The sequence below is a fragment of the Archocentrus centrarchus genome, chromosome 18 (assembly GCF_007364275.1).
Source record: "Archocentrus centrarchus isolate MPI-CPG fArcCen1 chromosome 18, fArcCen1, whole genome shotgun sequence".
Lineage (NCBI taxonomy): Eukaryota > Metazoa > Chordata > Actinopteri > Cichliformes > Cichlidae > Archocentrus > Archocentrus centrarchus.
Genome location: NC_044363.1, coordinates 22525769 through 22539771, shown reverse-complemented (window position 1 = coordinate 22539771; position 14003 = coordinate 22525769). Strand labels below are relative to the sequence as shown.

Below are 14003 nucleotides of genomic sequence, written 5' to 3'. Positions count from 1 at the left end.
CCTTCCCTTTCCCTCTTGCAGCTGTCCTTCTGTCTGAGGTTCAATGAACGACTTTTTTTTTTTTTTTAAGAAACTTCATAGTTTCCGAAGCTCTTTCTTGCTTTTATTCTTTTATTACATTTTGAAAATGAATACATTACAGCAATATTTTAAAAATATATATATATTTTTTTTACAGGTAATGTGTTGCTGTACTCCCAGTTTGAGCCCAACTACAATAAGAGCACAACAACAGCCATTGTCTACTGCAACAAGACATTCTATCTGTTTGCATTTTGGAGCACCAACCTGACCTACACCCTGTTAGGACTGCTCTTTTTCTCTTTTTGCTGCTGTAAAAAAATAGAGTCTGGTGGTAATAATGAGGCTCAAACAATTCAGTTTCAATATTACAGTATAATTTCAATCCGACAGCTCATTGTACATGAATTCTAATGCACAGATGTTACATTTTATTTCTTGGAAGTTATCATATTGTTAACTGGTTTGCCTGAAATTACCATGTAATTATATTTACCTACAAAAACGTAGCAGTGGATGCAGTAGAATAAGGGGACAATACAGGAAAGATTAAAGAACTGTACTGCAAGAAAAATTTAAATGTACAATTTTGAGGTATTTTAGTGGGAAAAAAAATCCCCATCTTACACTGTAAATAAGCTGTACAGTACATTGAGGGGTGCAGGACATGTTGTGTAGTGGCTTAGCCTTGCCTTTTTACATTTTATTATGCATTATATTGTTGTGTATCACGGATGTTCCACTATTCAATTGTCTTCTTAAAAATGTGATAAGGACCGTTCTCCCATTAATACTGAAAAGAAAAAATAAACACCAACAAACGTTGCAGGCACAGGCCCGTGTGATTTCATAATGCATTCAGCCAACAGCCAGAGCTTTCAAAAGGAATCTGATAAAACTACAAAAAAGAAAAAATGGAATAAAGTGAAGAAAAACTTCAATAGAATAATTAGTTGTTTTTGTTTGTTTTTCGACACAAACCCAAAATTGAACACAACAGAATCAACAATAAACTGTTCTGCAAAACTGCATTTTCCTCCTCAGGTCTCAGTCCCAATGACCTAGAGACTGGTTGGCAACCTCCAATCAGTAGAGAAATAGAAGTATAACAACTGACAGTTGCTAAGTGAAAATCCAGCTTACAACTCGGTATGTAGTGCTAGACCAAAAACCTCCCTGTGATTGCTTTGGATGCTAGCAGATTGGTGAGGTCTCCAGTGGTTTGAATGGAAGATGCTGACAAGTCTGCAAACACTCGCCAACTACTTGACACAGACCAGGAATTGCAGCAGTAAGTCGTCGCTGTTACTTTGAAGTTACTTTGGTTTTGTGTCACACATTTAGTGCTACACCACAAAAGATTTCCTTTTACTGAAATGAATGTATTTATACATTTACACAATTTACAGATGATCTTCTAAAATATATTTACGCTTCACTTAAATTGGTTGGTTTCCTGGCACGGACCCGACGTTTAAGTCCAGAACTTTCCAATAGGGTTCAGGTTGGGACTTCGGGCGACTCCAGAAGCTTCATGGATTCGTTATAGAGAAATACACATTTCACAATAAACTCAGTTTGTGGTTTTCTAACAAGAAATAAATGATGCTAATAAAAAATAATAGTAAGTTAATAGTAGTAGGTTATTGGCGCTTTTCACTTTCCTTTGTTTACTGAATGTAAGCAAGACTGTATATGATCTAATTCATTTGTTTGTTAATGAAATCAATGTACGGGTATGTTAATTTTGCAGTATCCATGCTGTTTGTTTTTTGTTAAATTGTAATTCATTTCAGTTCAGTTTTATTTATATAGCAACAAAATGCACCAAGAGTCACCTCGAGGTGAGTTAAGTAAAGACTCTACAGTAATACAGAGAAAGCCCAACAATCAAACGACCCCTCTGAGCAGCACTTGGTGACAGTGGGAAGGAAAAACTCCCTTTTAACAGGAAGAAACCTCCAGCAGAACCAGACTCAGGGAGGGGCAGTCATCTGCTGCGAATTGTTAAAAAAATAAATAAATAAAATAAAATACTGTATAAGAAAAAAAGCTATTCCTTTTACCAGCCTACTGCAACTTCTTTAGTCCTTTTTTGGCAGTTTATGAAAAATGTTCCATGTGATTTTCTTTAACCTAAAGCACGAATAAAAAACAGAACAAATGTGTCAGTGTGGGAACTGAAAGCAGGAAATGTTTTAGAAAAGCAGACAGATCTCATACTGCTGAGAAACCTGTGGTTGTGGTAATGTATTAGTTTGTGAACGAGGCCTTGGAAATCTGAAATGAAACTCTTAATTAATAATAGATTGAAACTTGGATAGTGCATTCTCTGCCAAAATCCTATGGCCTACTTCATATTTCTAAAAGAAGAAAAATACAAAAAGCAATTAGTTGTTCCTTTATTTATGTTTCACTTTTTTTTGGCTTGGTACTTTGTAGATCAGCCTGTTACTCCTGTACAGGAATAGTGGTGAAGAGACTCACCTAGCTCTAAATGCTCCCTTCCCCTCCAGGTGTCTACCCCACTAGCCTTTGATTATGCAACCAACTAGCAACCCTAATAGTTAAGTGCAATCACCAACCACGCCCCCTTCAAAAGCAACTCTCCTTTATGTCCTGGTTGTAAAATGGTTACATTATTACTTTAGTGGCCAGGAAAAAAGGCCCATCTGTTAATGTTAAGGACTAGTACAACCTGTAAGAACCATTAAAGGATGTTATACTCGTGTACAAGTTTACCTTTACTGTTATACGAAGAGTCAAAAAGGGGATTTCCACATTTTAGACTTCAAATGCAGATGGGATATTTAAGCAATCTAGCAAGGGCAAAGCAAAAGTTCAGTTCAATTCAATTTTATTTATATAGCGCCAAATCACAACAAAGTCACCTCAAGGCGCTTTGTATTGTGGGTAAAGACCCTACAATAATACAGAGAAAACCCAACAGTCAAAATGACCCCCTATGAGCAGCACTTGGTGACAGTAGGAAGGAAAAACTCCCTTTTAACAGGAAGAAACCTCCAGCAGAACCAGGCTCAGGGAGGGGCAGTCATCTGCTGTGACTGGTTGGGGCTGAGGGGAGAGAGACAGGACAAAAGACATGCTGTGGGAGAGAGACAGAGATTAATATTAATGATTAAATGCAGAGTGAAGTATAAACAGCGTAAATAAAGTGAATGAAAAGAAACAGTGCATTATGGGAACCCCCCAGCAGCTTTCACCTATAGCAGCATAACTAAGGGGTGGTTCAGGGTCACCTGATCCCGCCCTAACTATAAACTTTATCATAAAGGAAAGTTTTAAGTCTATTCTTAAAAATAGAGAGGGTGTCTGTCTCCTGAATCCAAACTAGGAGCTGGTTCCACAGAAGAGGGGCCTGAAAGCTGAAGGCTCTGCCTCCCATTCTACTCTTCAGTATCCGAGGAACCACAAGTAAGCCAGTGTAACAGGCCCTGTTACAGAGGGCGTGAAGACAGATAACACTCCTGTAAAACAGGAGAAATAATGAGCAGAAGAAACGTGCTGCCATTTGCCTGGTCAGTCTTGCCAGAATGACAAGCTTATGACAGCTAAGGCAACTCCTTTCTGGCAGGCATTCTGCTGCCCTCTACTGTCTATAGTGACACACAGTCGCTTGCAGCACAGTGCTTGGGAGACTTATTAAATCTCATGTTACTTGTACACAAACCGTGTGAAAGATACAAGATTTTATACATATAATCAAATGTGACCACATATTTGTGTGGGTCACACCAGCAGTCTGAGAACAAAGGGCTCTGTTGGAGTGATATGGTACTACAGTATGAGGTCTTTAAGATAAGATGGGGACCTTGTATGTGAGGAGAAGGATTTTAAATTCTATTCTGGATTTAACAGGGAGCCAATGAAGAGAAGCCAATATGGGAGAAATATGCTCTCTCTTTCTAGTCAGTAATCTAGCTGCAGCATTTTGAATCAGCTGAAGGGAAAAGCTCAATCAAACAATAAAAATCACATAATCAAATCACCTGAATTTAATCCTAACCTAACAGTTTGGGCACGGCCTCTTCCTGTTCCAACATGACTGCACACCAGTGCACAAAGCAAGGAAGAACTTGACTGTCCTGCACAGAGTCCTGACCTCAACCCGACAGAACATCTTTGGGATGAATTAGAGCTGAGACATCATATTAAACCCTATGGATTAAGAATGGGCTGTCACTCAAGTTCATATGTGTGCGTGTGAGGGCAGACGAGTGAATACTTTTGATATTAATTGTATAATTACATGTATATATATAATTGTAGAAATCTCTCCAAATCTTTGTTCACACTTTTTCACAATTTGTCATCTTTCTGGGAGTCTATCCTTTCATTTACCTCACAAATAAAGACAACTAAAGCTTCTGGGTCTGTGCTGGTGAATTTTAAAACAAGTCCAAAAGGCAGAGAAAACAGTAACAACAGGTAAGAAAGCGCTGACACAACTGCAGGCCTGACACAACTGCAGCTGGTGAACAGGTTCATTTGTGATTAAATGTCTGTTCTGTCTTCCTTCAGTGTGCACCATGGTGGTTTTATCCATCAGTGTTTGCTCAAGTGATAGCTGAAAGTGAAAGAAGAAGCTCATTCTTTTTATTTTTATTATGCTGCAATGTTTATTGATAATCAGGCATGTTAACATTTCCTCCATTTCCACAAGCCTTTATTTGCCTGTAGTCTGTTTCCTTGTTAAGACCAGTACGTCTGTGTGACTCATATCTCCTGCCGACCTGCATGGTGACCATCATCGAGGCTACTGGTTTTCCCTGATCTTCAGCTCACGATGCATCTGGCACCAGACCAAGGGGTAACACCAACATATTTTGCAGCAGTCATCACAGAACGAGCCCTGCAGGATGGAGAAGAAGAAGAGAGAGAGTCAGGCAGCGGGAGTTCCTGTGGTTTAATTTGAAGCTGTCATGGTTGTAACAGTTTAAAATGTGGGAAATACTACAGCATCAGCAACAGCACTGAAACAAAAAGAAGAGGAAAGTGAAGGATGCTCACACAGATTCTTAATTATTCTACACTCAAGTCAACGCGGCCAGAAAGGGAAACACACACAGGAGGTTTTTTCCTGTGATTTACTGAAAGTGCTGCATTAAAATTTCAGATCACTACATTTAAATGTATTTTTACTAACAATAAAGATGTAAATGACTGCAGTCTCTTTTGCTGCTGAAAGCTGCACTATATTCACCATCAGCCGTTTGATGCCGTGCAGGAACAGTAACCTGCTGCAGCTGGAAACAGGCCTGAAGCAGTGAGAGTAACAAACAGTAAAGTTGCGGCCCTTAAAATGCTGTTTAGAACAAAATATCTGTGAATTAGCCAATAGACGCAGCCACAGGTGCAGTTTTCTTCCCCACTCATAGTACTGCATGATATAGTTACTCTTTGTCAGTGCAACACATAAACTAAGTTATGAACTTAATTTTATAACCAAATCACATATATACAATGAGGCAGTGGATCCAAAGATCAGTCTTGGGACTTTTTGGGGTCTATCAGTATCAGTTATCTGAAAATGCCCCAACCCTACACCCTGAGCAGCAGCCTGCAGGGCCTAAAAATGAAGCCAACACAGATGTTTCAAAGCTGCACCTCCTCTAAGGGTCACATCCATCTTTTAAGTGTAGTCTATAACATATCCCCCTCTAGCCTTACTGGGATGTTGTGGCGCTCTCTGATGGAATTGCGGAGTAAGCAGGACACCACGCCACAGAAATCCAGGAGTGGCATGGCACAGCACCAGCCATGTTTATTGGCTGTATCACACTGCATGCAGGGGAAACACCAAAGGGCGCAGCAGCCTTGAGGGAGAAAAATATACAGATATATTTTATATATTGTCCATCTTTTAGATATTTATATTAACTATGCATCAAATGGCAACGTGAACATCAAACACTTTGAATTTTTCTTGTTTAAACTACAGAGAACCAACAAAAACTGCAGCTTCACTCTACTTTATGAAGACATGGAGAGTTTCAGCTCATTGTTCAGCTGTCCAAACTAATGCTCTCCTTTTTTAAAATTTTACTCTTTACATGTTTTGGCTGCATTTAGCAGCTTTTTTAAAATTCACTAAGGAGTTGGTAGAAATCAAATAACGAATGCTGAACTCTGATAACGTTGCCGGTGTCTGCCCTCATGTGTTGCACCAGGTCAGTTAGGTCAGTTAGTTTTCTGGGTATTTAAACACTTCTCCTTCGCCCTGTTGTCATTTCCCTCTGTGTTTCCGGTGCATGTGCTTCTGTTCCTCTTCTCGTCTCATGATCTGCTTGTGTTCTCTTTGGTCATTTCATCTCATGGTTCATTGTTTATCCTAAAGTTTCCAGTTGTCATTTGTTTACATTTCTTGATCACATGAGTTTGCTCCAGTTTCCAGTCAGTTAAATTAAAATAATCCTTTAATAACCTGCGGTTCCAGTGTTTGGGGCCTCAACCTCATCCTCCTCTGTGAGAGGACCATTAAAGTGCACTGTGAGTTTACTTAAAGCTAACAAGTCAGTCACGTTACAGCATGTTATTGTTATGAACCACTACAGCAGTCCTCTGTGTGTGGTCACAAACAGCTGTGACATGAAGTTACCTTCAGGGTTTACACTGGTGTAATGTGGATCACCAGTGTAAACCCAGGGGGAGCACATGGAACCTTAAATGAAACCAAATTCAGCGTTCCCTGAGCCGAAGCACAGAGTGACCAGATTAGGAGGCTTGACAACTTTTTTATACTTTCTTTACAGGGTCAGTTTGAGCATTTAAATTCTCATTAGAAAAATATTATAAAATGGTCTAAAGCTTCATGACGTTGCCACCTGGACTTTCTGGTGAGATAGTCACAGATATTTTATCTGCTCAGAGACTTTCTTGAATTTTTACTGCCTTCTGACACTCAGCTACTTCCCTACAACCAAAGTGTGAACCAGCGTCTGAGGAAATGGTCGATACAGAAATCACTGCTGTTTGTAGAATTCGGTGGACTTACAGGAGCCCATATCAGTGCAGCAATCACAGAGGCCGGTGCTCCACTGCCCAATGTTTTGCCTGGAGGTGATGACTGTCACCACCTGGGTGGGCTGCTGGTTGACAGCCATGCCTGGAGGAAACAAGGCAGATATGAAGACACAGAGTAGAGGATTATAGCGGTCAAATCTTCTGTGTGTGGCGAAATCCAATGTTAGACTGTGAAAAATGTAACAGATTGGTTTAAAGCTTTCCTGTCCACAATGTGGTCTTTGTTACACGTGTGAGAGGATAAATGCTTTATCTGTATTTTTTTTATTTTTTGAGCTGGTGTCTGTTAATAGTCTGTACACTGTTTTGCTGTATGTTGTAAGCTGTCAATCAAATATTCATGGATTAAATTAAAATAAAACCTCTTTGGAGTAATATGAAAAAAAAAATTACTTTCTAATTGATGTTCTTAAATGTAAATATAATGTAATATCCAAAATTACTGTCTGACAGTGTAAGATGGGGAAGCATCGTCCCTTTCTCTAAAGTATCTTGAAATTTTTGACTGGGTTGGGTGACTGAACTTTGAGTCCAAAAAATAGTGGAGGCTCACCGACGCCACGTCCACAAATTACACAAATAGTTGACGAATTTCCTTCAAAGTAAATCTGAACAGAGCACGACTGACAGGTCAGGAATGGTTTTTATTAAAGACAGTGAGCCAACATCACCCAGCACAACTTAACACCATGAAACACTTTCATTTCTGAAACAGCCAGAGAGAGCGAAGGAGCAGCACGCGTCTCTCTCTCTCTCCACAAGATGGCAAAAGACTTCAAGCAATCAGCTGAGAGCTCAGAAACACTACCATCAAGCAGCATTAAGCTTTATTCTGCTTTTTTTAAAACAGTGGTTCTCCTCCAGTTTGCCACGAGGTAAGTAATGCATTATGAGGAAGCTGCTTTAGCATGAAATACTCTGGCTTGATATACCACCTTTAGGAAGCCAAAAATTTAATATGTTATATCAAAATGATATAGTATGTTAAAATACCATACTGGCCTGACACTGCTACTTCATTTAAAAAAAAAAAAACGCACAGAGAAAGTGTAAGTGGTCACTTCTGTGGTCACTTCTGTGGTTATGGATGCATTTATTTAGCATCCATCCCTATAAGTATAAATAGTTATTAGTGCATTAAACTCATATTTGGAAAGTTATTTTGTTACAGCAGCTGAAATTATAATAATATTAATATTATTTAAGTTGTTCATCAGTATAAAATGTTTGTCCTACCTTCTCTGTGGGTCTCTGAGCTTTGAGTGCTCACAGCTCTGCAATTAACAAGAAATCACAGCAGGAAAGTGGAAGTGGAGGCATGCCCACGCAAACACACCCCGAGAGCCACACCAAAATAACGTATTTTATGATTTGATAATAAAATATTCATTACTCAATTATTTACCAATTGCTTTTTAATTTCTTCTATTAATTTAGACATTAATAGTAATGTTAGTTCATAAATAACTAATTCTTTATGAACAATTAATCCATTAATAAATACTTAAAATGGTGGAAAAGGGGATTTACAGAAAGAAAGAAACAATAAAAACCTCATTTATTTTTCTACTGCTGTTTGTGCCGAGAGCTCCGCACTGCTAAGTAGACCTTTTTAAGATTTGTTTGTGCTCATATGAGGGCAATTTGAGGTGAAGTGGAGACTTGTGGACTCACCTGACCACTGTACCTGTTGAGCAATGGCTGCAGCCTTTAAAATCATGATTAAAATGCAGTCTGTGAACACATCAGTCCAGATGATACCACATAACTTTAGGCAAGCAGAGATGATCGTCTCCCTCACTGTATACACACACACACACAAATAAGCACACAAACAAAAACAGTTTCCTGCACTATTTAAGGATTAAAAACATGAACTGGGTCAGATTTGTGCTGTTTACATGCTCTGTATGGATGTCTTCACCTTCCTGCACTCCTTCCTGTCTGAAGAATGGTAAAATATTATTACTTATGTAGTTAAATATCTACTGGATTACCAAAAAAGAAAAATTACTATTAGCTGAAAATGACAAGTGGTGGGGGGGAATTTTCCAAACCATTCTTTTTGGAAAACAAGAAATAAATCAAGACTGGTTGACTACTTCTTATAGAGCACTTAATGCAACATATTTGCACTCAAACACTTTTTTCTATGGGAGCTAACATTTGAACCAATTAGCAGATGACCTGCTCTACCTCCTGAGCCACAGCCACCCTGCACGTGTGCCTTCACTAACCACACCTTGTGTTTTAGCGGGTCCTCTTCCAGCTCTTGTTTCCTTGAGCACCCGAGCTGATTACTGCATCTGTGTGCTGGAGGAAGACATCCACTGGATGCCGGCTTGTTGACCAAAACTAGTTAACGAATGAATCGGCTCTCCAGTGTTTGTACATTTGCTTCCCTCGAGCTAAAGAAAACCTCGACTAACCTGCTTCTCCCGTGTGCTCAGAATATTTGGACTCTGGGTGTGAGCAACCTGAGAGTGAGTGATCTTGTGGGAAGGAGGATTGAGGATCTGACTAATCAGGCATCCTTTCTTGACTGGAACTGGGAGGTTGTGGATTTGTTGTTGCATAATCCACCACAAATAAACACAATGAACTGTGAATCCTCCAGTCTGCTTTTTGAGTCCACCTGAAACCCTTAGCCATGACAGTGATAGCTCTCTCCTGACTTCTTCTGGTGGGGCTTCAGTGAACAGTGATGTGTCAGGTCTTTGCAGGATTTTTTTTCTTAAAGCCACCGTTCATCTGCTGTCGATAAATTTTAGGCATGCCTCTTCTGCGTTATTCCTCCACTTGTCCAATTTCTTCAAATTTAAGGTAACAAGACAACGTAATTCATATGTATGTTTAAACTTTATGTACACTTCATGTTCTAGTATGTTGATTTTGCAGTCTCCATGCTGCCTGTTTGTAAGAGAGAAGCTGTCCTGTTTCATAGCCTACTGTATGGAAAATACCATTTTGAACACTAAACCATCAATAAAACCAGAACAAGCATCAGTGTGGGAACTGAAAACAGGAAAGCAGACGGATCTCATGCTGCTGAGAAACACCTGACATAATAAAGAATAAAGAATTTTGTCATGGTCCCTGGGTTTGAGCTTTGAGGTATTGTTTCTTTTGCATTTTGAGAATGACCTACGTTTCAGTTTTGTTTCTTTTTTGTAGCATTGTTTGTAGTATTCTTTATCACCTCCCTTGTGGCCTTGTATATATATATTCATTTGTCTCACTATTTGTCCTAGTTAATAAGCTGCTATCTGAGTGGTTGCTTCAGACACCTTGTCTATTTTTGTGATTATTCACTCTGAGCTCTTGTTTTAGTCAGTGCTGTGTGCGCTGCTTCTATCCTTTTGTCTTTCCATATTCCCCTGCCTGGTTATTCTGTCCTCCCCTCTGTCAGGTTAACCCTTGTGCGTCTTCCTGTTTTATTGTGGTAACAGTTGTTTTGTGTCTTGTGTTGTGTTTTTACGTTATGTCTATGGGCTCCAGCCGTGCATCCCGCCTGTTCTCTCTCCTCTCGTTATCCTGTGAGCGTGTGTGTGTGTTGTTCTTTGTTGTGTCGTCTCACGCGGCTGTGTGCTCCCCTGCGCTGATCTTCTTGGTTTCACGTGTGCGTTTGTTTCACCCGACAACAATAAAGCTGCGTTTGAGTCCAAAACCTTCCCACCACACAGCAAACTGTTATAAATAGAGTTTAAGGAATCGTTATCAGAGGCTTTGTGAAGCTGAATAATATAAATGTTTCTGTGAGACTCTGTATGCAACATGAAGCTTCTGGAAACTTTTTCAAAGAGTTACAAAAAAAAAAAAAGCTTTTAGAAAAGATACAAAAACATGGTGTGTGTGTGTTCCACTTCAATAAGTTTTATTACATTTTATTTTGTAGTTTTCATATAATTTTGCTGACATTTCAAACAAATGGTTCAAGATACAAAATGATGTGAGTAAATGTTTCTGCTCCTGATGAAATCAGTGACTCCTCACTGACATGTGGCTGTAATGGAAAGGGAACGCAAAGAACACAAGCATTGATGTGAAAGACATTATAAAAGGAAGTTGGACAACATGCGCATGCCCACATCATAAATTCCTGCAACAATGTTTCTCTTCAAAGAAGTCCTGTCAGACACACAAACAGGTGAGCCTTCAGAAAGATTGATTAAAGTCTTCCACATAATGCATTTAAGATTCCTTTGCTAACTATTCTGACACATGCGTAAAGTTTAGAGCTTATGAATTATTTTCTATTGTAAATCTTTTTTTTTTTGGTTCATTTCTTGTAGAAACTTGTCTGTGGTGAGACTGTACTGACAGTGTTTTGCTTTCACAGACCAATGAACTCTAGTTGTGGTTCGTCATCCTTCTGGAAGAAATATTTCATTTACCATTTAGCTGACAAATATAGACAACTGGAGTCTATCTTGTGGCTCTCTCTGTGTCTTTGTAGGTTCGATTTATAACCATTCATAATGCCAGAGAGTGGCAGGCCACGACGCGTCTGTGGACCTCGAACAGTGATATTAAGTGAGAGAGTCATTTGGACCATTTGAAAAGTTTCGATTCAGCTGCTGTGTGGTGTAAATGTTTGAAACTGTAACGTGTCTGCCTCCCTTCAGATTGTACCTTGGTGATTTTTGATATCGTGTTCATCGCTCAAGGGGTAATAGGTAAGTGAGACATGCACCTACTGACTTGAATTCATCTGAATTCATTTGATGTGCCGGAAACAAAGTTTGAAAAATCAAATAACCGGAAGTGCGCAATAAAGAAATTCATCTTTCTCTTTGTTCTTGTGCCCTGTAGGATTAGCATACAACAGTGACTGTCCGAGGCAGCCCTTCATCCCCGTCTATCTGGTCTTCTTCATATTCATACCCGCCTTGCTGGCGCTGAGCTCGTGCTGCAACTGGTGCAATATTATTTTGTGCTCCGTGTCCATCGTCTTCTATATTTGCTGGTTCATCGCAGGTGAGCTTTAAGAGTTAAATCCAGTTTCTCACCAGCAGAAGGCAGCTGATTTTAGAAATATTACACATAACCTGCACAAGCAAAGCAGAAATATTAAAAGAAAAAAAGATTCTCAGCCAAGAGCCAGACTTTTCCTCTGCTGCTCTTTTTTTTTTCTTGACTAGCTGATGGTCAAAAACTGAACTAGAAGCAGAACTAATACTGTAATTGCTCATGTAACCATCCATCAATCCAAATAATATTAATATCATTGTTCCTCTTTGCTTGCTGGAAGTGTACGACATTAAGTTGATTCAAAAGATTTTCATTGTGCTTTACCTTATTTTCTTTTTCTTTTGTGTAAATACCGTAATAAAAGTGGATGCTCATATTAAACCTGGCTGAGGTTTGAAATAATGTGAGTACAGTACATGAAAACCTCAGGTTTCAGTTTGCTTTTGTTAGCTCTGCGTGATATCAGTGAGAGGGAAACGGCTACTTTATACTGGGAACCAAAGCCCGGTGTGATGGAAATGAGGACTTGAAACTGTGAATCATGCAAAGCTCCTCAAAAGTGTCCAGGAATAAATTATGGAGCTGGAAATGAACATTGCAGCACAGGAAGAAATAATAAGTTGCTTTTTAAAACATCACATTTGAAAAGCAGTTAATTTTTGCATTAACATGCATTTTTTTCATGGTCATAAGAATTATTGCGTCGCAGTGGCCAAGCATGTCTGTGCATCACTAACTTGGTCTTTTTTTAACATTTCTTCAGGTAATGTGTTGATGTACTCCATTTACGAACCCAACTACAACAAAAATACGACACAAGCCGATCCGTACTGCAACAGGACGCTCTACCTGTTTGCGTTTTGGAGCACCAACCTCACCTACATCCTCTTAGGTGTGCTTTTTTTCTCCTACTTTTGTTGCAAGCGACAAGAGGCTGATGATGATGATGATGATGATGACACTCAAAGGCTGCTGCGGGGATAAAAATCGAAATACATCTGACTGGAATGAAAAAAGAAACACAGTCAGCATGTTTGGTGGAATTAAAGAGTGTTTTCGTGTGTGTCTTGTGTACTTTTAGAGCATTTAATTTTATAGTGGTGAATACATGAACTCACTTTTTTTTATGTTTTAGAGAAATGTCACAGTTTACATGTAAAATACCAGCCGATTCAAATGCTATCAGTCCATTAAATGCACAATATTAACAGTTATCAGTCCCATAAGTGTAGTTCAGGCTGGCCCTCCTGCACCTGCTAGCCATCTCAGTAAACCGTTAATTGAGATCCAGTCCAGACATCCACTCCAGTTCATGTCACACCGGAACAGTGATCCTCAATTAGAACGATGATAACAACCTTTTTGACCGGCTATGAGGTGGAGACGGCCCCTCCTGGCCTTTAACTATGGGTTTGATAACTGCTAATAACGTTCATTTAATGGACTGATAACATTCGAAGCAGGTGTAAAATACAGAGTTTAGGAGTTAATGTTCTTTTAAAATGATTTTGACAGCAAATGTCAGCAAATTGTAAATGTCATTATTTGTGTACAAGTGTACATAAATCGGGCTTAGTGGTTGCTAAAAAAGTGCAAAATATGTCAGGCTGAATTGTGAAGAGACGTGTTTAGCCAGAGAGCGTATGGAGTTGTATATCAAAATGCTTGTTAACTACACATAACTTTGTCTTCCTGAGTGCATAAGTGTGTGTAAGTGCTCTTGAGTATAGTTCTTCCGGCTCTTCTTTGGAGATTGGCTGCTTTTTCACCCATTTTCAGTCTAGTCCTTGTACCTGACCATTTTCACACTATTGTTTGTTTGTATGTTTGCTAAGCCATATAACACCATCCTACTTAATACTGACCTAACACAAGGTAGTTCCCAAAGTACTATTAGCCGAGGTCTGTCATGTTACACAAGAACTGGACTGAAAATCCAGAATGATGAATCCAAATTTGAAACATTT

The 14003-nt window shown here is 39.2% G+C and overlaps 1 protein-coding gene and 1 pseudogene across 1 annotated transcript; one reads left to right on the top strand and one right to left on the bottom strand.

Moving 5' to 3' along the window:
* Positions 1-4635: 4635 nt before the first annotated feature.
* Positions 4636-8409, bottom strand: LOC115797369 (cornifelin homolog B-like; annotated as a pseudogene).
* Positions 8410-11193: 2784 nt separating this feature from the next.
* LOC115797081 (transmembrane protein 272-like) lies at positions 11194-13020 on the top strand. The gene is made up of 5 exons (XM_030753558.1): positions 11194-11212; positions 11522-11598; positions 11691-11741; positions 11878-12042; positions 12800-13020. Exons 2-5 carry the CDS (start codon positions 11544-11546, stop codon positions 13018-13020), a joined length of 492 nt encoding a protein of 163 aa, XP_030609418.1. The 5' UTR covers positions 11194-11212; positions 11522-11543.
* Positions 13021-14003: the final 983 nt, after the last annotated feature.

Coding starts and splice junctions, on each gene's coding strand:
- LOC115797081 (XM_030753558.1), top strand. CDS start 11,544: ATGCCAGAGAGTGGCAGGCCACGACGCGTCTGTGGACCTCGAACAGTG. Junction 11,599..11,690: donor ACCTCGAACAGTGATATTAA/GTGAGAGAGTCA, acceptor GCCTCCCTTCAG/ATTGTACCTTGGTGATTTTT. Junction 12,043..12,799: donor TATTTGCTGGTTCATCGCAG/GTGAGCTTTAAG, acceptor ACATTTCTTCAG/GTAATGTGTTGATGTACTCC.